Source organism: Lactuca serriola, chromosome 4 (genome assembly GCF_051521515.1).
Source record: "Lactuca serriola cultivar US96UC23 chromosome 4, Lser_US96UC23_V15, whole genome shotgun sequence".
Classification (NCBI taxonomy): Eukaryota; Viridiplantae; Streptophyta; class Magnoliopsida; order Asterales; family Asteraceae; genus Lactuca; species Lactuca serriola.
Genome location: NC_136411.1, coordinates 180,767,633 through 180,790,964, shown reverse-complemented (window position 1 = coordinate 180,790,964; position 23,332 = coordinate 180,767,633). Strand labels below are relative to the sequence as shown.

At 33.6% G+C, this 23,332-nt stretch overlaps 1 protein-coding gene across 1 annotated transcript; it reads right to left on the bottom strand.

Annotated features, from left to right (window-relative positions):
- Positions 1-15,079: 15,079 nt before the first annotated feature.
- LOC145102987 (uncharacterized) lies at positions 15,080-19,900 on the bottom strand. The gene is made up of 13 exons (XM_079040515.1): positions 19,770-19,900; positions 19,209-19,620; positions 19,036-19,121; positions 18,791-18,949; positions 18,373-18,709; positions 18,139-18,257; positions 17,299-17,371; positions 17,006-17,223; positions 16,861-16,917; positions 16,613-16,742; positions 16,161-16,271; positions 15,544-15,774; positions 15,080-15,454 (listed from the first exon to the last, which is right to left on the bottom strand). Exons 1-13 carry the CDS (start codon positions 19,805-19,807, stop codon positions 15,311-15,313), a joined length of 2,115 nt encoding a protein of 704 aa, XP_078896641.1. The 5' UTR covers positions 19,808-19,900; the 3' UTR covers positions 15,080-15,310.
- Between the last annotated feature and the right edge of the window lie 3,432 nt (positions 19,901-23,332).

Genomic DNA, 23,332 nt, shown 5'->3' with positions numbered 1-23,332 from the left:
TTTCTTTTCTTCTACAACTCCCAAGCTAGCACAAAACACTCAAGCTCAACAATGGGGACTAAGGCTTACAAAGTAATGCTCTGGAGGTGCTGGAGGCTGGGGTGGGAGGCTATAATGACGTTTAAATAGGGTACAAACCCTAGGATTTAGGGTTTCACCTAGACTGGCAGACTCGCCGAGTTCGGGAAATGGACTCGTCGAGTCGCCCACTAAAAACGCGTGCAAATCCCGTCTCTACTCGTCGAGTCGGGCTACTGACTCGTTGAGTTCCTCATAAGAAGGGAAAATACTATATTTAAATTACATACCAGAAATGGGGCGTTATATTTTCCATAAGGAATACATTTGTGTTATTTTGTAACAATATTGACCATTTGTGAATTTTGTCTAACATTTTGTATTTTAGAATATTATAATTTTGATGTTAATTTTAACCATATAACTTATTTGCCATTTATATATATTTATTATTTTCATTTTAACAATATAACTTTTTGACGATTTATATATTTTCAGAAAACTATGTGAATATCGTTAAAAATTGAAGTTAAAAAAGAAAGATGTAAGTTTCTCAAAGTTTTCATTTCCTTTATTTTATATAACATAATATACTTAAACACTTAACTCTTAATAAGAACTTACTTGAAATTGTAATTTTTTTTTGTTATTTATACACTCTTCATTAAACCATGCATGTGAAAATTCAATAATATTATTATTTTATTTTATTTATTCAAATATAACATTTTCTTTATTTTCATATGAATATATTATGTAGGATTATTAGCCACTTTATGTACTTGTAATCATCATTTTATTTGACTTTTAATTTTTATTTTATTTAATTTTGATTGCATTGTTTATTTATTAGTTTTCTCAAGAGTATTATTTGATATGGATGAAATATAGTTGGGAGAATTATATCAGAATCATAAATCATAAATATTTTTGTATGATAAATTAAATAAAGAAAATAAACATAAAAGTTGTTTTTGGGATAATATTTTCTTAATATTTAGTGAGGTTATTACGTATGTAAGTTGTTTCTGGGTTAAAATAAATATATTTATTGTTTCTTATTAAAAAATTCGTTAAATTTTTTTTTTTTAAATTTAACAAAAATTGTTATGTTTTACTGTTTTAATTCTATAACTAAAAAACGTTTCAATTCTATGAACAATAATCATCTTTGATGTTTAAATTTTTAATTCTATGAACTAAAAAATGTTTCAAATTTATGGACAATAATCATCTTTCATGTTTAATTCTTTGATCCAAATGTTTACCATTTCAGTAGGCCTGTGGAAAAAACCCGAAACCCGTTCTACCATCCGACCAGTTCCGAATTCGGGTGGAATGGGTCGGGTAGAACGGGTAACGAATATGAACATTCGGGTAATAGGTTAACCCGATAATAATATAGGTCGGGTTTAAGGTACGAATATTTATTTTCGGGTATACCCAAATAACCGAATTCGTTTTTTTAAATAATACCAAATATACAATGTATGCACACTTCAAAAAAAAACCCTTCGTTTCCTTCCTATGAACGACGACTCGACAGTCGACGCAAACTCACAAAGGGAATATGATTACGACATTGAAGCTGAAGTCATGAACAGTCATAGCACGACATCGGTTTCTCCGATACCTACCAATTGTTTCAAGAAGTAAAAGAAAAACTTCAAGCTTTTATTAAAAAAAACGTTGGTAGGATTTGTTTGACCACCGATACTTGGACTTCTACACAACAATCAAGTTATATGTGTCTCACCGTCCAGTTTATAGACAATGAATGGAAATTGAAAAAAAAAAGTGTTGAGTTTTTGTCCTCAAGAGAGTCATCGTAGGGTTGATATTGGATTAGTGGCTGAGAAATGTTTAATAAATCGGGGAATAAAAAATGTTTTCACAATTTCCGTTGACAATGCAAGTGCTAATGACGTGACAATTGAGTTTAAAAAAAATCTTTCAAAATTCCAACAAGTGTCTCTTAAATGGGAAATGGACACACATGAGATGTGTTGCCCACATTTTAAAGTTGGTGGTGCAAGATGGTATTAAAAAGGTTGATAAGCCGGTTGAGATAATTGGATGGGCGGTAAAGTGGATTAGGCAATCACCTTCGTGAATTGGCAAATTCACCAAGTTTGCTAAGCTTGTTGATCCAGGTACAACGAAAAACTTGGTAAGAGATGTTCCAACAAGAAGGAACTCTACTTATCGTATGTTGAATATTGCCCAAGGTTATGAAAAAACTTTTGAGAGATATGATCTAGAGGAATATGAGTTTCGTTCCGACATTGAAAAGGCGGGTTTATCGATTCCTTCACCGAGCGATTGGGAACATGTTAGACATTTGTGCCGTTTTTTAAAACCATTTTGTGATGTTACTGAAAGGATTTCCGGGACACTATACGTGACATCAAACACGTGCATTGAAAATATTTATTCCATTTGTACACTCTTAGATGATGCTATTTCCGATGCCAGCCTTTGTGATATTGCATTGGCAATGAGAGTAAAGTTTGATAAGTATTTTGGCGACGTAGAAAAAATGAATTTGTTGCTCTACTTTGCTTTGATTATTGACCTGAGAAACAAAGTAAAATATTTGGTTATACTACTTGATGATCGTTATGGAAAAGAAAAGATGGAGGAGAAAAAGAAATATATTATGGATTCTATGTATGAATTATATAATAATTACATTAGAATTCATTCTCCAAGTACTACTTCTAGTACTACCGAGTCTAATAATTCATCACCGATTTTAGGGAAACGCCAAAATCCAGATGCTACGACACCAAAACCACCATTGAGAAATAAACTAAGGGAAAAGATGAAAACAAACATAGTTGAATCAATTGGCGAGTTAGAAAAGTATTTGAAAGAAAGTGTTGAAGAAGATTCATCAATGTTTAACATTTTAGAGTGGTAGAAAGTGAATAGTCAAAGATTTCCGATTCTATCCTTGATGGCTAAAGATTTGTTTGTCATTTCCGTCTTAACAGTGGCTTCAGAATATGTTTTTAGCACTAGCGGGAGAGTTTTGGATCCGTATAGGAGTTCTTTGACTCCTAAGATTGTTGAAAGTATAATTTTTACCCAAGATTGGCTTTAGGGTGGTATAAGTGACAACATCGATTTTGAACAAGATTGGGAAAACCTACAAAAATTTGATAAATGTAGTTGTTTATGTTTAATATTTTTTAATATTTGCACATGTTATGTTTTGTCCTTTTAATGCTTATACTATTTGTATAGGATTGAGAGAAGTTGGCACGTCTAATTAGAGCTCGGATTGGATATGGAAATTAATAGGGCAACGTGAAGATGCATGCCTTTTTTTTTTTTTGTTATGTTTAGTCTTTTATGTTTCGAGTTGGGTTATCACTTATGAATTTTACTCTTTTTGTTATGTTTAGACTTTTATGTTTGGAGTTGGGTTATGAATTTTGAATTTTACTTTTTTGTTATGTTTAGACTTTTATTGTTTAGTTGGGTTGCGTTTAGATTTTTTTGTTGTGTTCAGACTTACTATTCCATGCTAAACATATTCATGGTTTTTTTAATCAAGAATTTGGAATGGAATTAAAAAAATACATAACATATTATAATTATTTGTATTGTTATTATATATGTACTTGTTAATTGTATGAAGTATTTTCCTACCCAATTATTTATTAAACCAACCAACATGTAAAAAAAATAAAAATAAAATCAATAAGTGTCATTTAAGAAATTTCCAGATATACCTGACAATTACCCGACCCGACCTTAAACCCGAATACCCGAAACCCGAATTACAATATAGGTCGGGTATCGGGTATTATTTTCTTAAGGAAATACCCGTTCTATCCAACCCGTTTTACCCGAAACCCAAAAATTTTACCCGTTCGACAGCCTTACATTTCAGCATCATATTTTTTAGTCTTGATCTTAAAATTTGGGAGTCTAAAATTAATTAATTGTATCAACTATATCATCTTAGTTGCTTATCTCAATTTCCCCATACTTAATAACAGTTTTAAAATATTCTCTAGATGATATCTGCAGCAAACAATATAAAATTATAAAAACACTAAATTTGATTCTCTACTGATGATTAACTAATGTTATTACGATTAAAAATATAACCAATAAGTACAAGATTATATTAATATATATAAACTTTAATAAAATGATTAATAATTTTATTTTCCATATGTTTCCACTTTTATCTTGCCATCATATAAACATTTGAAACACTTTCAAACAAACATAAAATATAACATATTTTCAAGTTTAGATTAAATAAAAAACAGAATAGTAAAAACATAAAACCTAAAGAGAAAACTATGACAGGTATTATTGTTATATACAAACTTTAAATAATATTTTAATAGTTCATTATTAATAGTTGTGTTTGACATTTTTCTATGTTTCCACTTTTATCTTACATCATATAAAAACTGTAAATCAAAAACACTTGTAAATAAACATAACAATAACATATTTTTAGTTTAAACTAGTGGAAATTCCCTGCGCCATCTTCATGCAGATTTTGAATCTTCTTTAGTAAATTACATGTAAAATCAGTTACAAAAAGAAGCAAAAGTAAATTTTTTAATATAGCATTACAGCAGTTAACTGTTATGATGGAGAGGCGTAAGCATTTTAGATTGGTCAGCTCTGTGTTATTGGTGATTTGTTCCATCATTTCCAGCTGTAAGATGTTATAATTTTTTTTAAAATTTGCTATAATACACAAATCAATCATAGTACATTGTTATTTCTTGTATCACATGGGTGAGTTTTACAATTCCACTAATCAATCATATACATATTCTATATTAAGTTTAAGTATTTTTTACAAAAATACCGTTTGTTTTTATTTTTGGTATTTTGTTCATCTTCGAGGTAAATGCAAAACTTAGAAAGTGTTTAGTACGATGGAGAGTACCAACAATGAACTCAATTGTTGCATCATTGTGATAACCAACTGCCTTTATTAATCAGATACCAACTTCCATATCAGTAAAATTATTGAAAATATATTATTGTTTTTTTTTTTTCCTTTTTTTAGCAAAAAGAAGATTATAGGAATGACCGATAACTAATTTAAGGTTGGGTTTCATGCTCTTGTGAAGCTCTAATCCTAAACTCTCATTTTACCTTAAAAAAAAAAAACAATATTTTTGAGTCATTTAAAAAAATATGTAAAATTTGATCATATGTCCAAGACTACAACAATTTTTTGATGTGGGTAAGTTTTTTTCTATTTTACACACAAATCAGTAAAAAAAATCATAATTTTCATTTTAAAAGGGTTTATACTTACGTATCAGTAAAAAAAATATCATATTTTCCATTTCATCCACAATTTTTTTTTTTTGAACAGATTGCAAATTTCGATCACTTTTTTTTTTTAAATTAAAACAATTTTCTAATATGCATAAACTTTATTTTTCCATTTCACCACAAATTAATAAATAAAAGATCAACATTTTAACAAATTTTTTTTAAAAGAGTTTTTTTTTTTTGAACCGACAATCTAATCTACTCCTAAGCTAACAACACCAATTTCACCTATGTCCACGACAGGACTTGAACCCTCGACCTCAAAGAGGGAGGACACCACTTGATACCGCTAGGCTACAAGCCCTTTGGTTTGAAAGAGTAAATATATGATCTTGAACCAAGTACTTCAAAAAGACTGGAAATTTTGATCATATATGAAATATTACAAAATAATTGGATCCCACAATCATTATTTCTTCATTTTACAACAAATTCATAAGAAAATATAAAGATTTTCATGTATAAAGTTTCCTATTTACCTACAAATGAAGTTTATTTTATTGGATTAGACTTTGGTTGAACAACAATAGGCTTAGCAACATGAACTTCAACTGCAAACATCAAACACATAATAACCCTGTATACAAAGTACAATAAATAAAGTAAACATAATTCTCCCAAAAATGTAATTATATAAAATTTGATTGTAAGCAACCACAATTTTGACTGTAATGTGTCATTCAATACCGTGTATTCTCTTCCAACTCCCACACATGTTTTCCCCACATCAAGACATTGATTTCACTATATCTGGAACACCATACTCTTTTACCTCCACGAATCCCCTCACTCCTACAGAAATATATATATATATATATATATATATATATATATATATATATATATATATATATATATATATATAGGGTATATTGAGTAAATTTTTAGACAAGTAAAGAAACAAACAATTAAAGATGGAAAAAATTATGGTAAAGTCACAAACCGGGCACAACTTTGCTAGAAAACCCTTAAGCAAATTAGAAGATTGTTCGGCAGTGGTTTCAGTTGGGCATTTTATCGAACAGATGGTGAAACAGAGGAGCCTTTTGTGATCCAAAAACTGTTGACAACGGCTTTAGGTACTACTACAAAAAAACACATAGGACCCAGTTAAATCAATTAAAGAACTCGGTTTTGAACTGGGACTTAAAGTCAGTGAGTCCTATGTGAGAAAAGAAATAGAACCCGGTTTAAAAATCGGGACCTATTAGTTTGTAAAGAACACGGCTGTTTATAAAGAAACAGGACATATGGGGAGAATAGAAGACACAAAACTGGGCCACAAGGGAGATTAGGTCATGCTTCTACCACACAAAACCGTGTTGTATAAGGAGATAAGAGCCCGATTTCAATCCCAAAAACCGGGTCATATAATGATTAAATATGCACAGGTTCACCAGGTCATATAAAGAACAATGATTTTTTTATGAAACTTTTTTGTGGAAATAACTATTGGACATACATTTGAAAATACACTATGTTACGATTAACCACCGGCACAAATATAAAGAAACGGAGACTTATATCCGACACATTCAATACAAAGAGTATGCTCTAATGAACAAGTTATGTTAATGTAGACATGATAAATAACCAAGCATTATTTTCATTGATATAAACATATCTGAGTGTCACAAAAAACTTCTTGATTTGTCATTTCTTACTACATAAAAATTTTCAAAAAAGAAACTATGATTACATGGCAGAGGAACTGTCCTATAATCATGTGTAGCAGCTACCCTTAATCCTCACTGAAAAAGAAACACAACAAATAATCAATTTTTTTGTCTAACAGTTCAAAAAAGTTGAAGTTAACAAAAGTATGATGTTATAAAGATTAACAACTAACCCTGTACACTTTTAGACAACATCATTCTTGTAATTATTCCTAAATTCTCTCCTTAAACTTTTGCAATGCAGCCTTCTCCAGTATGAGTAGGTTTCAAGTGGATCTAGTTAATCCTCATTGGCCAAGAAATCCCTTTTAAGCCAATACTTGAATGATCTCCACTTATGGTTGCAAGCCATAAGCACATTGGCTTTGCGTTTATCATCACGGATATTCCAGTTGTTCTGTTTTTGTTTCAACAAATTATAATTATTAGTAACATATATTGACTAAATGAAAACACATTTAATGTGTATTAGATAAAAAAACCTTGATACTTGATAGTCAACCATAAGTTGGCAAACTTTTTTTTTGTCTATCGCTACAATGCTAACAAAGAATGTTGAAGTCAACTTATTATGGCTCTGTAGACTTTTGTTGTTCTTTTCCCCCCTTGTTTGTGCTTGTACCTGTTGTATCGGTTCTTGTGGTCAATGATCATTCATCATCTTTATTCTAAATGATTTGAAAAAGGCTTGATTACCTACACGAACCAATTAAAAACCAAAAAAGGATAACAAACAAACATTTTATCTTCTGAAAACCATTTAATTGAACAAACATAATACTCATGGACAATTGCAACATAGATATTTTAAAGATGTAGACCAAACAGAAAAAACATGTAAAAACCAACATGATGAGATTATAGAGGTCCTTCTTAGTATAATTTCTAATTCAAAGTGTATATGTTATTGATGTCCACCTGATTGAAAGAAGGTATATGGCTGCTTCTTTTGCACAGTACATAATTTTTTTACATAAAACTATACCAACATTCCTATATAATAACGTTAATTTCTTGAGATTATCATCCACCAAATTATAACCCATACAAAAATCCATACAAAAGGCACATCATAATATTAAACATTGTTGTTCAATCATAACAAACAAGATCAAGAAAAGGTGTGAAAAACCTCAATATTGTGGTTATAACACAATTATAGAAGAATAGTTTATAAGTTGGCACTGTAATTATTCAAATCGTTGCTTCAATTCCACATATAAGATTATCATTCATCACTTCATCTTCATCCAAAACATGACATTTAGTTAACCTTTAGTTTATTTGACAATCATGTGGGGGAAGCAAATATAAGTGACAAAATAATACTTGCATTAAAGGAGAATATTTCAACGACCATGGATAAGCTATGCCTTTCAACGATCACCCAAACTTAATTTGAATTAAATGTATTTTATGGACTAGCCAAGCAATTAGGTCAAGCCAAAATAGCTCCAACTGTGTACACGATATAAACTATGTTACCCTTTCAGGTCATTATCCTTAAAAACTAATATGAATGAAAGGAATTTTTTACACATCCATAAGATTACCCTCATAGCATATGAAGATAAATTTTACTAAGAGGGATAAAAGCAAACAATATAACAATGGATAAATGAGAATAGTCTAATAAGGAGTATACTGAATTATTGATGATAACAGTGTATAATGAAATTAATATGAATTAGACAAGAATAACCTCTTAATAATTATAGATATAATAGATGCTTCACAAATCTTATTATCTACCTTAATGTTTTCGATAGTTTTTAATGGAAGGCGAAACTTTTCCCGCCAAAGATTTCATCATCGTTAATCCAATATATATACATGATATATACCAAGCCTTACCTACTCCCATTCTATACAATTGAACTACATTTTTCTGTTATAGAAAAACACCCATTTGGTTCTTAATAGAGAAAACAGGACAATGAAAAAAAGGAGAGACAGGGACAAGAGACCAATAGCGGAAAAAAAGAGTCGTCATCGGCTCTCCTGGTACTCGTTTAGTGCTATTGCATCTGTCGAAGTGTGAAGGATAGAAGGAATGCATAATGATCTTGAATCTTACATTGATTTGAGGTAATAATTCTTAAGTTCTTGTGTTTTAGTTAACTAAAATCAAGTTTATTGAAACCAAATTTAGGTTTATGGTATTTTGTCAAAACAATTTGAGGTTTTCAATATCAACACTGTTTCAGATTTTTAGTTCTACTTACATGTAAAGAATTTTTATTTTCTTATTTGGAAGTTACCTTTGAATGTGTTGTTGATTGTCCGTGCCAAAGATGAAAGGGAAAGGGTTTACGATATCTTTAATTTTGAGGGTATATTCTAAAGGCTACAGCAAGACTAGAGATAGTTTTCAAATTTAAAACATCAATCGTGTGAAAATTTGAGCACAGACGACGAGGGTTAAAAAATGAATAAATAGAAATTAAGTACATAATCAATGGAATCAATGGTAATTATCTTACATTTTTTTTATCAATATCTATTAAGCTTTAAATTTTAAATTTTATTCATGATAAGTTTTTGAGTGTATCATACCTGTTTTTTGCAAAGTGCATGAATTTCAAAAGTGATAAGGATATTAAATAGTGAAATATGCAGGCCTCATCTATCCCAACCCAATTTTTTGTTTAGTACCTGGCGTAGATTTTAAAACTCATTTGTGGTTTGGCGTGGATTTTAAAATTTATTTGTGGTTTGGCTACTATGTACATTATGTGTATGGAATGTTATCTGTATATTCATAGATCGAAAATAAAAATTTTAGACTAGTCTTGCTGGTGTATGTTTTTCTTTCTCATGTTTAGTTTTTTTTATATGTAAGTTTTTTTCAATTATGTGTGAATTCAGTTTTTGGTTGTTTCTTAATTGGATCTTCATTTCTGGTATTCATATGGGTCTATTTATACATTGAGACCTTTGATGCAATTGTGATTAGACCGGTTGTTTAGGGTTCTGTCATGATTTAGATAGTTTGCTTTTTTTTTTTGGATCCTGGATCAGAATGTTGTCTGATGCTGAGATAAGTTCATCCCTTTGACAATTTTTCCCCAAGTTTTGTCTTGCATCTGTGTGGTGGTTTCTTGATCCGTTTCTCCCGTGTTCTTTGGAGTTGCTGACATACTTTCTTGATCTTCTCTGGTTCTATTTGTGCTCCTGGTTGCTGATTGCTTTCTAAATGTTGGTGGGTTTTATTGGTTTCTTGACCATTTTGCCCATGCTTTGCATTTTTTGGAGTGGTGCTTGTTGACTGAGGTTTTCTCCCTCTGTTCATCTGTTTGCTTCTGTTTGCTTTTGTTGTGGTCTGCTATGCTCTCTATGTTGCTGGTGGGATAGATCTTTGCTATTTGGACCTTTTTACCCTTATGGGGTGTTTTTCCGGCCAAATTAACAACATACATACAACGTATGGGGTGTTTGGATAGGGAAAAAATAGGTTGCTTATTGCTTATTGCTTAATCCCACCGTAATAAGCAAATTTAAGTGTTTGGATAGTAGTCTTTAAAAATCAACTTATTGCGGTAGGAATAAGCAAAATAAGCTGATTTTAATAAGCAATGGGGGAATGCTTATTGCTTATTGGTCATTTTACTCATATAAGCTGTTTTATTTTGCCAAACACGTAAATGCTTATTGCTTATTGCTTATTCCCACTGCAATAAACTAATCCAAACAAATTTTAAAAAAATGTTTATTCTCACAACAATAAGCAAATAAGCAATAAGCTAATAAGCTAAAAATTAGTTATCCAAAATAAACACACACAATAAAATACACACAACCACTCAGCCATACTTGTGGCGGAAGGCGGTGGTAGAGGGTAACAGCAACCACCTCACGGTGGTGGTGGTGGATTCTCTTGATTCCCAACCGAGCAAACACACGCACACACTCATAAACACGTGCTGAACACGTACACGACTCAGCTTCCTTGCGGCGGCAGGCGGTGATGGATGATGACCGGAGCAACAGAAGAATTGTACAGGCAGCGGCAGCGAAGGACTAGCTATTGCGGGACGAGGTCAGAAGCGAAGTGGTGATGGGATAGCAACGGCAACTACCGTGTGCAGCTGAGGTTGGTGACAGAAATGAAAATAAGAAGAAGAAAGGATGGTGGAAGCGGATGTGCTCATGGTGGCTACTTGATCTCACCGGAAGTAAAGGTAGCCGCAAGAAATGGAGATGGCGGCATCAGTTGTTCACAACGGCAGTCGGCAACGGTTGGGGATGGAATAAGGTTATGCATCTTCAACCGAGAACAATGGCGACTAGGGTTTGGCAGCATCCCTCCTTGGTCTTGACGAATCCTCATGACAACCCCCGCTTAACATTTCGTCGGGTGCAAAGTATTTCGTCTATGCCGACAGCAAAGGCAACACTACAACGTCCGGTGGCCCATGGTGGCGACGCAATCGGCGGCGGTGGCTGGAACGAGAGTAGTGAGGGTGGAGGCTGGAAGACTCATTAGGGTTAGGGTTATGGGTAGGGATGAGCATATGACCCGTTGGACCGGACCGGACCGAATATACATATTAATGGGCCGGTTTTCGGGTTTTGTTTTTACCGCTAATCGGGTTACGGGTTTGGACCGGACCGTACCCGGAATACGGGATTTAACCTGGACCGTACCGAAAAAAAATTTCTCCTTAAAATATATAGATAAGGATATTGAATTATTAGTTAATGTTATATATAACATTATGTATAAAACTTGATGTTTTTATTGTAACATTATTTATAGATCTTGATCAACGTTTGTTCCTATCACTTTACATGAAAAAATGTATCTAGCATGCTATTTTTTGTTCAAACATGCAAATTTTTTTTATAAAAACATGCAGTTTTTTTATAAATAATGCTGTTTTTTATTGTTTTTTACACAAAAAAGCTGTTAAAATGCAGTTTTTTTTATTAACAATGTTGTTTCTTTTTTGTTAAAACATGCATTTTTTTATAAAAAGTGTAGTTTTTGTGCTAAATAGTGTAACTTTTATTTGTTCCAAATGTTAATAAGGTTTGTATTTTTTTGTAGACACCTCATTTGCACGTGATCTAAGTAAAGTCCCATATTGTACCAATTTCAAAGCCTAGTTCGGTCCAAAACCCGAAACCCGGTTTAGTACCCGAGACCGGACCGGACCGAACCCGAACCCGTACATCCAAAAACGGTTCGGTTTTCGGGTAAGAAAATTCACGATTTTCGGTCTTCGGGCCAGTCTGGTCCGGGTTTGGCCCGTTGCTCATCCCTAGTTATGGGACGGGGTTGACGGTTATATGCATCCCTCCCATCTCAAACATTTGGCCATATTGACACCTTTAGCCCCTCCATGTCAATTCTTTTCAACTTAAGTACCATAATTTACCAAACAGTCCTTAATTTCGAAATTCTTTGCAAAGCCAATCCCGAAATTACCCTTTTAACCTCTAAAATCTCAATTAGGACATATTCAACCCTTTCTTCTCTTTTTCTTTCAAATTAAATCCAAATTACCCAAATAGCCCGTCCTCTACAAAATATTTTCAATATAAGCCCAAAAACTACAAAATGAGCCCAATTAATTATTCTATAGCCCTATGTTCAAATATTCTTTACACCATGAACCCGATAGCACTCTTTAGACCTCCTAAAGAAATTATAATGCCAATTAAACACTTTTTCACTAAACTCTTATATGTGTGTGTGTGTGTGTGTATATATATATATATATATATATATATATATATGTATCGGAATAAAATAATACTTAAAACACATTTTTGGATGTTAGGGTTTGTCTTCGAAACGAGGTGTTAAAACTCTCCCCCACTTAAATTAGATTTCGTCCGCCAGTTCATTCCTTACCACTCCTGACACGTCAAACAACTTGAGCAACACGGCCACAACCACAAGCATAACCTAGCGATTCCAAGGCAACCAAATCATCCCTCACAGGGTTCTAAAACCCGAAGATGAACGAATCCTTGCATCATGATCACATCTACTCTGTCTGAAATCTGTAGTCTCGAGATGGTCTGTCTCCCTGACAGACCGCCCACACTGAATCATCGCCTGAATTTATTGTGCTTATCTCCCAACTGGTTACTCAACTTCCGATAACTTTAGGCTCCCACTAAAAAAACAATAGTAATGATAAACCATTAAAAATGTTAGGAAAGAGAAATTTTCTTTACAGCTTAATTATATTTGTCGCGATAATATTTATAAACGGTGACCGTAGATGAACATTTATGACTCTATATGAAAAAACACATCACTACAAGTATTTTATGCTCGTCATTTAATTCCTTGTGAGTGAGTAAACGTTCAAAATATTCATGATATAATATTAAACATGTCACTAAAAGTGATCAATAATCATAATAAAAGAAATAAAATGTTAATATAGAGCATTTTTGTGACATCTGGATTTTTTATTTGTTGGTGTACGTAGACAATAATAATGATAAACCATTAAACATGTTAGTAAAGATAAGTTATCCTTACAACTTAATTATATTTGTGTCTCCGAAAGTCTACAATGGCCAAAATAATATTTATAAACAGTGACTGTAAATGAACATTTATAACTATGGGAAAAACCGCATCACTATTATTCATGATGGTTATCAATATAAAATAGATATATCTCCAAAAACATCATAGCATATAATGATGGGTTTGACCTATAATAACGGGTTTTTATGGGTTATACTCACCAGAATTGAACGACGTCATAAGTTATCTTTTCAATGACGCGACCTTTCCTCTCATGTTATTAAAAAAAAGCTTGACATAAAATGTCTATAATGACGAGTTTTTTGTGTGGATAAAGCTCAGTTTTGTACTAGTACCCGTTTATGAACCAACATGTTTATGACACATACCCGTTTGCCCTTTTATTAAGGTGTTGTTTGTTTTTTGGAAGAGAAAATGTCTGAAGTCTGCGGACCACCTCTGCAATCCTCTGTAGCATAAGAGATGGAACAAATGGCTGCAACATGTAATAAAAAGTATGTTTGTTTTTTAACGTCTGCAGACTGGTGCAGTAAGTTAAACTAAGGCGTGAAGAGGTTTGAAGCAGTTGGTTTAGTGTTGCGCCACGCAACACATGCGCAACAATTTTTAAATCAGAAGTCTTCTGAAAAACAAACAGCTGCGAAGAGCCAAGTGTCGTGTGTGTGCTGCGCGACGCATCAATAAATGGTCTGAAGTGGTTTTTTTTTTTTTTTTTTTTAAAAAAAACAAACAACACCTAAATGTGTTAGGTATAGATCATTCTCGATTCGCTCCACTTAATCTGCCCCATATATATATATATATATATATATATATATATATATATATATATATATATATATATATATATATATATATATATATATATATATATATAACGCTTAAGTATGTAACTCTATATCTATGTAAATTGTAATGTATAACTTGTTTAAGTAGACATATTATCTTTTTTGATAAATATTATTTTGTGGAACACATCAAAATAATGAATTTTTAATATTGTAAAAGGGTCGGGTTAATGGGTCGGGTATTCATTTATAACCCTGACGGTTATTGGAGCGAGACAGGTCATGTTTTTAAAAATTTTAAACGGTTTGGATCAATGGTGATTCGTTCCAAACCCGCCCTACTGATAGGTCTAATGACGAGGTCATAACGTTTTTCAACACATGACTTAAGACGATAATTTTTTGTATTTAAAAAAAAGTGAAACCACATAATTATATATTTATATAAAATATATCATATTCTTAGAAGAATTATATCAACCTTTAATAACAAAAAGCTAACAAAAATTCAATGATGTCATGTCCGATTTGAAAAAATAAAAATAAAAATAAAAACTTACACCTTCTCCTCTATTATTACCTTAACCACCATGATTCTACAACATTGCCTAACTTCTATCAAGTGCGTTCCTATTATGGGTAAAAAACTTAAATACATTTGCCTATATTGGTATTTGGTAGCGAGTAAAATAAAGTTATTATTCTCTATAATTTGTTCATTTATAATTAGTATCCTTTTTTCTTAACAAATTATAATATACTTGGGTGGCCTCTCATCACTTACAATAGCAACATGCATTTTTTTTTACAGCAATGGCAACTTCAATAAACATGTACAAAAGATTAAGAAAACTTTGACATGCACTTATTTACATACACTTATGCACCAAAACCATCTACTTATATACAAGTAAACCATGAAGCTTGCTTCTTATTTATGCCTTATTATCAAGCTATCATCTTTCTTCATTCCCTTTGTTGTATTGTATCTATGGCACAACCACTGTAAAACTTTTACCTCCTTCACTCTCTTCATTAGTTTCTCTAATGACCCATGACCCCACTTCCATTTTTTTAGTTCTCTTTAGTTGTCTCACCAAATTCAATCGTTCAGATGAATACGGGGAAGGAATCTATTGGACATAATACAACAAGATTATTATCATAACAAAACAAGAAATTAACTATCATAAAATAAACATTTAAAAAAAATTAAATGTACCAATGATGGGACGTATTTGTTGATTGCAGCTAAGATTGCTGCATGCCCGACAGCCGACACAGGAATTAGCATTAGGATCGTGACAGGGACAAGTGTCACCATGTCATTCAATGTTCTTTTTATTTTCCTTTTTTCTCTATTTGTAATCTTTTTGCCACGTAATTGCTTCACAAGGAGTCCAATAACATCCCCCACATCTATGAATAGTAGTTGAGTACCCATACAAACAATCTGTAAATCATGGTTCATGTCAGTATTCGAATGTTTTTTTTAAGGAATGGAATCTGTCAAAGGAATTGGAATCTGTCACATGTTTCGTTGGCAAGAAATGGAATTGAATTCCTTCTAGCCTCTCCCCCTAAGAAAGGTGAAATCCATAAAACATGGAATTTGAAGGAATTGAATTCCATTCCGTCGATTTGGCAACCAAACAAGTCCTGGAATGGAACCATGTATTCCAATTCCATTGGAATCACGAATTCCATTTCCGCCGGAATCATGAATTCCATTTCCGTTGGAATCATGAATTCCAATTCTGTTGGAATCACAGATTCCAATTCCGTTGGAATCATGGATTCCAATTCCCTCGGAAGACACGAACCGAATTAGTGCCTTACATTACTGGCATATATGACCTTCTCCGTGGACTTTCTAAGTAAACGTTCATACAAACGCTTTCTTTTCCTGGCAACCTTTAAATGGTTGATTCCTGCTAATAAGCTTATACTCTGCCAAAATATTTAACGTTTTAATCAACCAAAGAAAAAATCACAAAGAATAGCAACCTACTTTACTCTCATTTTACCAATATTGGCAATGTACCTTTATCTTTCACCCAAAATAGCAACCTACTTTATGTATTTTTAACTCATAATAGCAATGTACTTACATTTATTACCGATAATAACAACATACTTGAGTAAATAAATAAAGTACATTGCTGATATTGGTAAAAAAAGAGAAAAGTATGTTGCTATTTCTAGCCATTTACCCTTCAAGAAATCATAATCTCTTACTAACAAAATGAAAAAGTCACATTTCATGAGTTCAATTAGGGCACAATTAATACCTTAATCTCTCTAGACACCTCTTCATGATTCCCACTTTTCATCAATTCAATCGGCTTTGAGTGAGCTTCCAATAACATAAATGATTCAGGCACAACTCTTTCAACTCCTTCACCAAATTTCATTACTCCACTGCAAAGGGGAAAAAAAATAATGTATTAAGCTGTTCTTTCTGTATTAAGTCGTTTTATTTGTATTAAGTAAAAAAAAAAAAAAAAAAAAAAAAAAAAAAAAAAAAACAACACCTTACCCTGACTTATCATAAGTCGCCCAATACTCCTCTAGGCAATTTGACAACAAAGTTTGACTACAAATTACATCACTTATCATATATAAGTTTGTGACATAAAAACATGTTATGATAAGTTTATTTGTTTTTGTATAAATAATACTACCTTTGGGACAAAAATGAAAGCACATCAGAATTTAGTGGTTTTTGAGAAGAGGTTGTATAATGTACAAATCCAGAAAAAACATCATAGCAAACAGTAAGAACTGTGTACAAAATTATCTCCTTTTCTGTTTGATGTTCTCTAGATCTTCTTCCATCATATTGGAACTTGCATTTAAGTGGGGCGTAAAAATCAAGCCATGAAATTTCATCTATAACTACCTGAAAAATAGATGATGAAATCATTAAGATGTAATATTTTTTAGTTTTTATGAGAAATTGTGTTATTAAACAAACCTCAATGAAGAGTTGATACTTTGCTAGAGAGTTAAATTCAGGATAGATATACAAGCTACCACACTCCAAGTAACTACACAAGGTTCAAAATCTTCATGATTGTTAATCATAAATAAAAAAATATTGGGCTAATAACAAAAAAACAAAAAAAAAATTATATCATAAAATGACCACTTTTCAACTTTTATCACAAAATATCACATGTTTCGCAAAATACATATTTCTTTGGGTTTTATGCATAAAAATCTCATTATTTTGGAAATTTTTTTGATAAAGTCCTAAATATTTTTTTAACAGAAAAGTGTCGTTATTTTGATAAATTCACATAATCTGCCATTTACTTAAGAAAAATTTGGTTGGGAGAAATGTTAAATAATCAAAACTTTTCTGTTAAAAAAACAAAATTTAAGACTTTTTCAAAAAAATTCTAAAAATAATGGGACTTTTCTGCATAAAACCCTATTTATTTCTAGCGAAATTGATTTTTTAGTGCCACTACATTTTTTTCATGTAAAAATTAATTGTTTCTTTCATAGAAAAAAACTGTGTATTTTTTTTTCTATTTTTTTTTTTATAGATTTTTCTAGTTGAGACCATTGATAAATAATTTCAAGAAATTAACTTTTTCAGTGGTCAACGTAAAAAAATATATCTCACGAAAAATAAATTTTGCAAAAAGAATGATTTCATTTTCACGAAATGAAATTTAAGTAGGACCCACTAATAAATTAATTTCAAGAAAAAAGGTATTTGGCGAAATAGGTGATCGTATTTCCTTCCCATTTTTTTATTATTCTTGTAATTAGCCCCAAAAATAAAGTAACACATTTTTAAATCTACCTTAAAAAGTCCTTAATTTGATCATCCATCTCTTTTATATTCATATCCGATAAATACAATCTTGTCTCTCTTCCCAAATACGCAAAAATCCCAAGAGTTGCTAAAGTAGTTTCTTCAACCTAAATAATTATTATTAAACCAAAACCACTTTAATTATCTAACTAATTTCACATAAAAGTGAACATAAACATAAACATAAACATAAACACAATTATAATACATAACATAACAGACCTTTTCTATGAAGTTTTCTTGAGGTATTATAACACTTTCTCTATGAAACGCTAAAGAAAGTTTTTTCTTCACGAGTCCAATCCAAAATTCCACATCCTCTATATTCTTACTTGGTAAAACCTTTTTCCCACAATGTAACAAAAAATCTTCTTCAAATCCTGCTTTGATTGATAAATTATGCAATTTATCTACTGATACAAGATCACATGATAAATCCCTAAATTCAGCCAATGAATCATCAATCGATGCAGTAAATTGAGGGCAAGAAACACGATGTGACCCCAATTTTGTTATCGAAGTACAACAAGTTACAGCAAGAATCACCCCTGCAACACCACTGAATAACTTTATGTTATTATAGATTATGCAATTTGATCTGTTGGTTTAATTAAAAAAAAAAAAAAATTTTTTTACATACCTTCCAGAATATTCCGCAGACCATTTCTTGAATAGTGGAAGGAATAATCCTGTAATTCGTGGAAGTTCTACTGTTCTGAACCATTGAATTAGTTTCGGATGCTTTGAATTCAACTGGGTTTCTATGAATTCGCCAAGGAATGATGTCTTTGAGGTTAAACTGAAGTAGAAAAGGATTACAGTTTTAAAGATTGGATAAACTTGTAGAAGTTGTTCAAAGAATGCGTCGAAATTCAGAAGATTTACATTTCGTAAACTTGACTGTTGCTTCGTTTCTGAGAAAGAGAAAATCCCACTTCGATTGCAGCTTTGAGCAAAGCATAAACTGCGACCTGTAAAAACAATGATATGGCTATTTATGGTTTATATAGTAATGATCCTAAATTTATAATATTTTATATCTTTTGATTATAGGTCACCTGATATGCAGTGTGTTTATGCCATGCATTTACATCGATTCCGTTCCAGGCATTTGAAAGCTCGGGGCCAGTTTTAGCGAAATCTAGAGATTGAATAGCGAGGGAAAAGCTTCTGGCGGAATGATGTAATACCCATATAAGACAATTAACATGGTTAAATTCGAATTCGTTTGTGTGTGTTGTAATACCCAATGAAGGTTCATCTTCAAGAATGAAATTATCGATACCAGAAGAGGGAATTGATGATAGAGATTTTGATGATGAACGACTTAATGAGATGTTACGAGATGATGAAACGCAAGCTCGAAGTGGATTGTTCTTGAGCGAGCTACGCTTTAGTTGCTGGTTTTTGCTGAACTTTGCGAAATTAGGTAATCTGGAACTGGTTGTGTCTTCTGATCGAGTGGAATCCCTGTGAAATAGAGAGATAAATCAATGAGTTTTAACTGGTAAAAGAAAACCTAAATCAGGAACAACAAATAATGCTCTGTGAAAGAAGACGCGTAACATTGAAGCAAACATCATATGAATGTGATGAAATTGGAGAAACAGAGAGCTTACAGGTTGTATGAGGATCGAAATGAGAAGCGGGAGGCCATGGAAGGCGAAAGAGAAGAACATGGTGGAGAATGGGGGGGATATATAGAAGCGGATGATTTTGAAGCGAAATCATCGAGGTTGCACAGAGACAGGGACTGAGAAGTAGATTAAATTAATGGGTGTTGTTGTATCATAATTTATAGATTTTCTTTTTTTGTTTTTCTAAACCCCTTTTAGTTAGACATTTTTTTTTATCTTTTTATTGTCTTTTATTATTATTATTATTATTATTATTATTATTATTATTATTATTATTATTTTAAAAAATTGATTTGATGAGATATCACTTTAATAGTCTGAATGAAAAAATAATATATGAATAGTTCGAACAGAACACAGAGATAGTCGGAACGGAAAAATAATATAGAGATAGTCAGAATAAAAAGAGCAACACACTGATAATTGATAGTCTAAATGAAAATAAAAATAAAACAAAAATAATCCGAATGAAAAAAATATATTTTAAATAATAATAATAATAATAATAATAATAATAATAATATTTTGTATAAATAATGAAAACAAAAAAAAATAACAAAAATACGCAGGTTGGATTGGGAACTACATACACAAGTCAACCTAGTGATAACATACTTATTATGTTATGTTATATGGTTTGATTCATAGAACTGCATGCTAGAATAGGACTAAGGATCTAGGAAGATGCCTTGTGTGCCTGATATATGATTCTGAGAATTGCATGCTGGTTAGGGCTAAGGATCTAGGAAGGATGCCTTATGTGCCTGTGGTGTGAGTCGTATGCTAGGACTGATTAGTCAGCAGTAGGATGGCCTGTGTAGGTTACACCTGGTTTGGTTACTCAATGCGTGAATGCTGCTTGCTTTGTGCTATGGGGGTTCTGGCCAACTTCAACTAACTAAGGAACGGATATGTAACAGTATCCGCAAGCTAGTTAGGGGGAGGTGGTGGGGACTCCTAGTGAAGCTGAAGGCGGAGAGTAGGTCGGAGAGGGCCCTAGGGAAGCCTAGGATGAGAACAATGGAAAGAGTATCGGTAAAAGGGACTTGGCGAAGTCGAAGCAATCCTTAAGGAAAGTACGGGTAGATGTGGAAGGTAGTATGGGCCCGTACTACTGAAAGCAGAGGACCCGTACTCGAATCAAGGAGGGCTTAGATGGAACCTGGAAACTTGGGAAGCGTGTAAGACCTCTAAGAGGTACATGTAACCCTGACAGTCGTATGTTTATTTTCAGAATGGTGGTCACGCAACATGGAGCAGGAGGTTTAGGATCTGGGTCAGGATCGGGCTCGGGCGCAGGATCCGAGCATGTGGATGATGGGTTACGCGAGTTCATCACGTCCGAGATCACGAGGGGTATCCTTGATGCGACGTCGGTTATCTTCGGGTCGATCAAGGAAGGGATCATCGAGCTGATGGAGGAACGCCTCAGGGCGTTCAGGAGTGACTTGGCGATTAGCCAGTCAGGGCCACGCACACTGTCCTTTAAGGACTTCAGAAGGAGTGGTGCGCCAGATTTCCATGGGGTGAAGGACCCCATTGCTACTAGGAGATGGCTCACAAACATCGAGTCTGCGCAGCTGACGAGCTTCTGCCTGGAAGGGTCGAAGGTCCGTTTCGCTGTAGGGTGTTTGAGAGACAAGGCCAGAGATTGGTGGGAGTCGGTTGGTGACTCTCTGGGAGCCTAGGCTATTGAGGCTATTACCTGCGCAGACTTTGTGACCAGATTCAGGGCGGAGTTTATGCCAACTGTGGAGAATTAGCAGCTGACCAGGGAGTTCTTGGATATGAGACAGACTATAGAGACTGTGGCGGAGATCACCGCCAAGTTCTAGGAGAGGGCATTGCTGGTGCCCCAGTATGCGGGTGATGAGGACATGAAGAGGACCCGCTACCATGACATGTTACGAGCTGACATCCGAGAGCATGTCAGTTTCTCAGCTTGCCCTACCCTGGATTCCATGATTTCCAGGGCTAGGGAAAGGGAGATTGATCTAGAGCACATCCGAAAGAGGAAGGCAGCAGAGGGGCTGACGATGGGGGCTTCGGGGAAGAAGCCTAAGGGATTCGATGGTAGACCGAAAGGCCAGTCAGAGCGGGACCGTTGTGGAAAATGTGGTCGGTCACACGAGGGAGCTTGTCGCACTAGGTTGGGTTCAGGCTGCTATAAGTGCGGCAAGCTTGGACATTTTGGCAGAGATTGTACTACCACTACTTTTGCGATTCAGATATCTGACCTGATTTGCTTTCATTGCAATCAGAAGGGCCATAAAAAGGCCAATTGCCCTAGATTGACAGCAGCACCAGCGGTGCCGGCAATGGCGCCGACTTCAACGACAACACGGGTTGTGGATGGCTGGAAGGCCAAGGTGGAGGCTCCAGTGGTTCGGAGCCGAGCATTTCAGCTAACCGCCGAGGAGGCACGCGCTGCACCCGATGTGGTGACGGGTATGATTTCTTATTTTATGCTTTTATGTTATGTCGCTGTTATTTTGATATATTATGTGCCTTGCTTAGGATTGTTCCATGTGAACGGTATCCCAATTCAGGTGTTGTTTGATTCGGGTGCCAATCGTCGTTTGTCTCTCTAGCGCTTAGCAAGAAGTTTCCGGAGTCTTTGGGTGTAACGCCCAGGTTTCAGGGCTAAGCATATTTTTCGATGTAATAATCTAGGTCAACTATTGTAACTCTTTTTGAAGTAATGAAGATAAAATATTTGAGTATTATATGAATTATGTGTGTTTATTTAATTATAAATGTATAATTAATAAAGAATAAAATTAAGCGTCAAAATTAGAGTATGAGATAAGCCCGATATCTTTATATAATGTTGTAGTGGTCGAAACAAGGATTCCGGGGATATAAAGAACACCGAAATCCGAGTTATAACGAAGAAGCTATGACCCGTCGAAGTTTCGCGACAGAACCAACACGATACCGGGAAGCGTAAATAGTGAATTTACGATAGAGCGAGATTTAGCCTTAGCGATCTAAACGAAAGTCGTAGAATATGTTAAACTAAGAACATCGATAAAAAGAACGCCCAAATCTGACTTCGTATGAAGAAATTATGATTTTTCGAAGTTTCGGATTAGCAGTGTACAGCTCGAAATTCGAATATTAGATCGAGTGATTTTTAGCCGACACGACCTAAACAAGAATTGAAGATCTCGTTAAAAGTAGCGTAACGAGAAAAAGATGGGCGAAAACGGACGTTGGATGAAGAAGTTATGAGGATTTAACGGACCAATCATGTCCCGGCCTGTTAATAATATAAAATTTAAAATCGAGTCAAAATTAGCCGACGGAGTCTAAACGAAAGTTGTAGAGTACGCTCCCACCTTCGCGTGGATATAAAGAATGTTGAAAACGAAGCTCGTATGTGAAAGTTATGATTTTTAGAAGTTAAGAGTGCAATTTGCGAAATCTGATGCTAGAACGATGACGTGGCAAGATCCCAGTTGTCGCTTGCTGATCACGGCTCGCTTCGGATGGAGGACACGTCGCCTCTCGGACGCCCAGTGTTCTCCTTACGTGTCGCATGT

Bases quoted from the DNA above. Each gene is read 5' to 3' on its own strand.
- LOC145102987 (XM_079040515.1), bottom strand. From the start codon at position 19,807: ATGGCCTCCCGCTTCTCATTTCGATCCTCATACAACCT. The intron at 18,710-18,790 runs GTATGTAAAAAA...AAAGTTATTCAG, and splicing joins TCTGCGGAATATTCTGGAAG to TGGTGTTGCAGGGGTGATTC. The intron at 16,743-16,860 runs GTAAGGTGTTGT...TCCCCTTTGCAG, and splicing joins GCGACTTATGATAAGTCAGG to TGGAGTAATGAAATTTGGTG.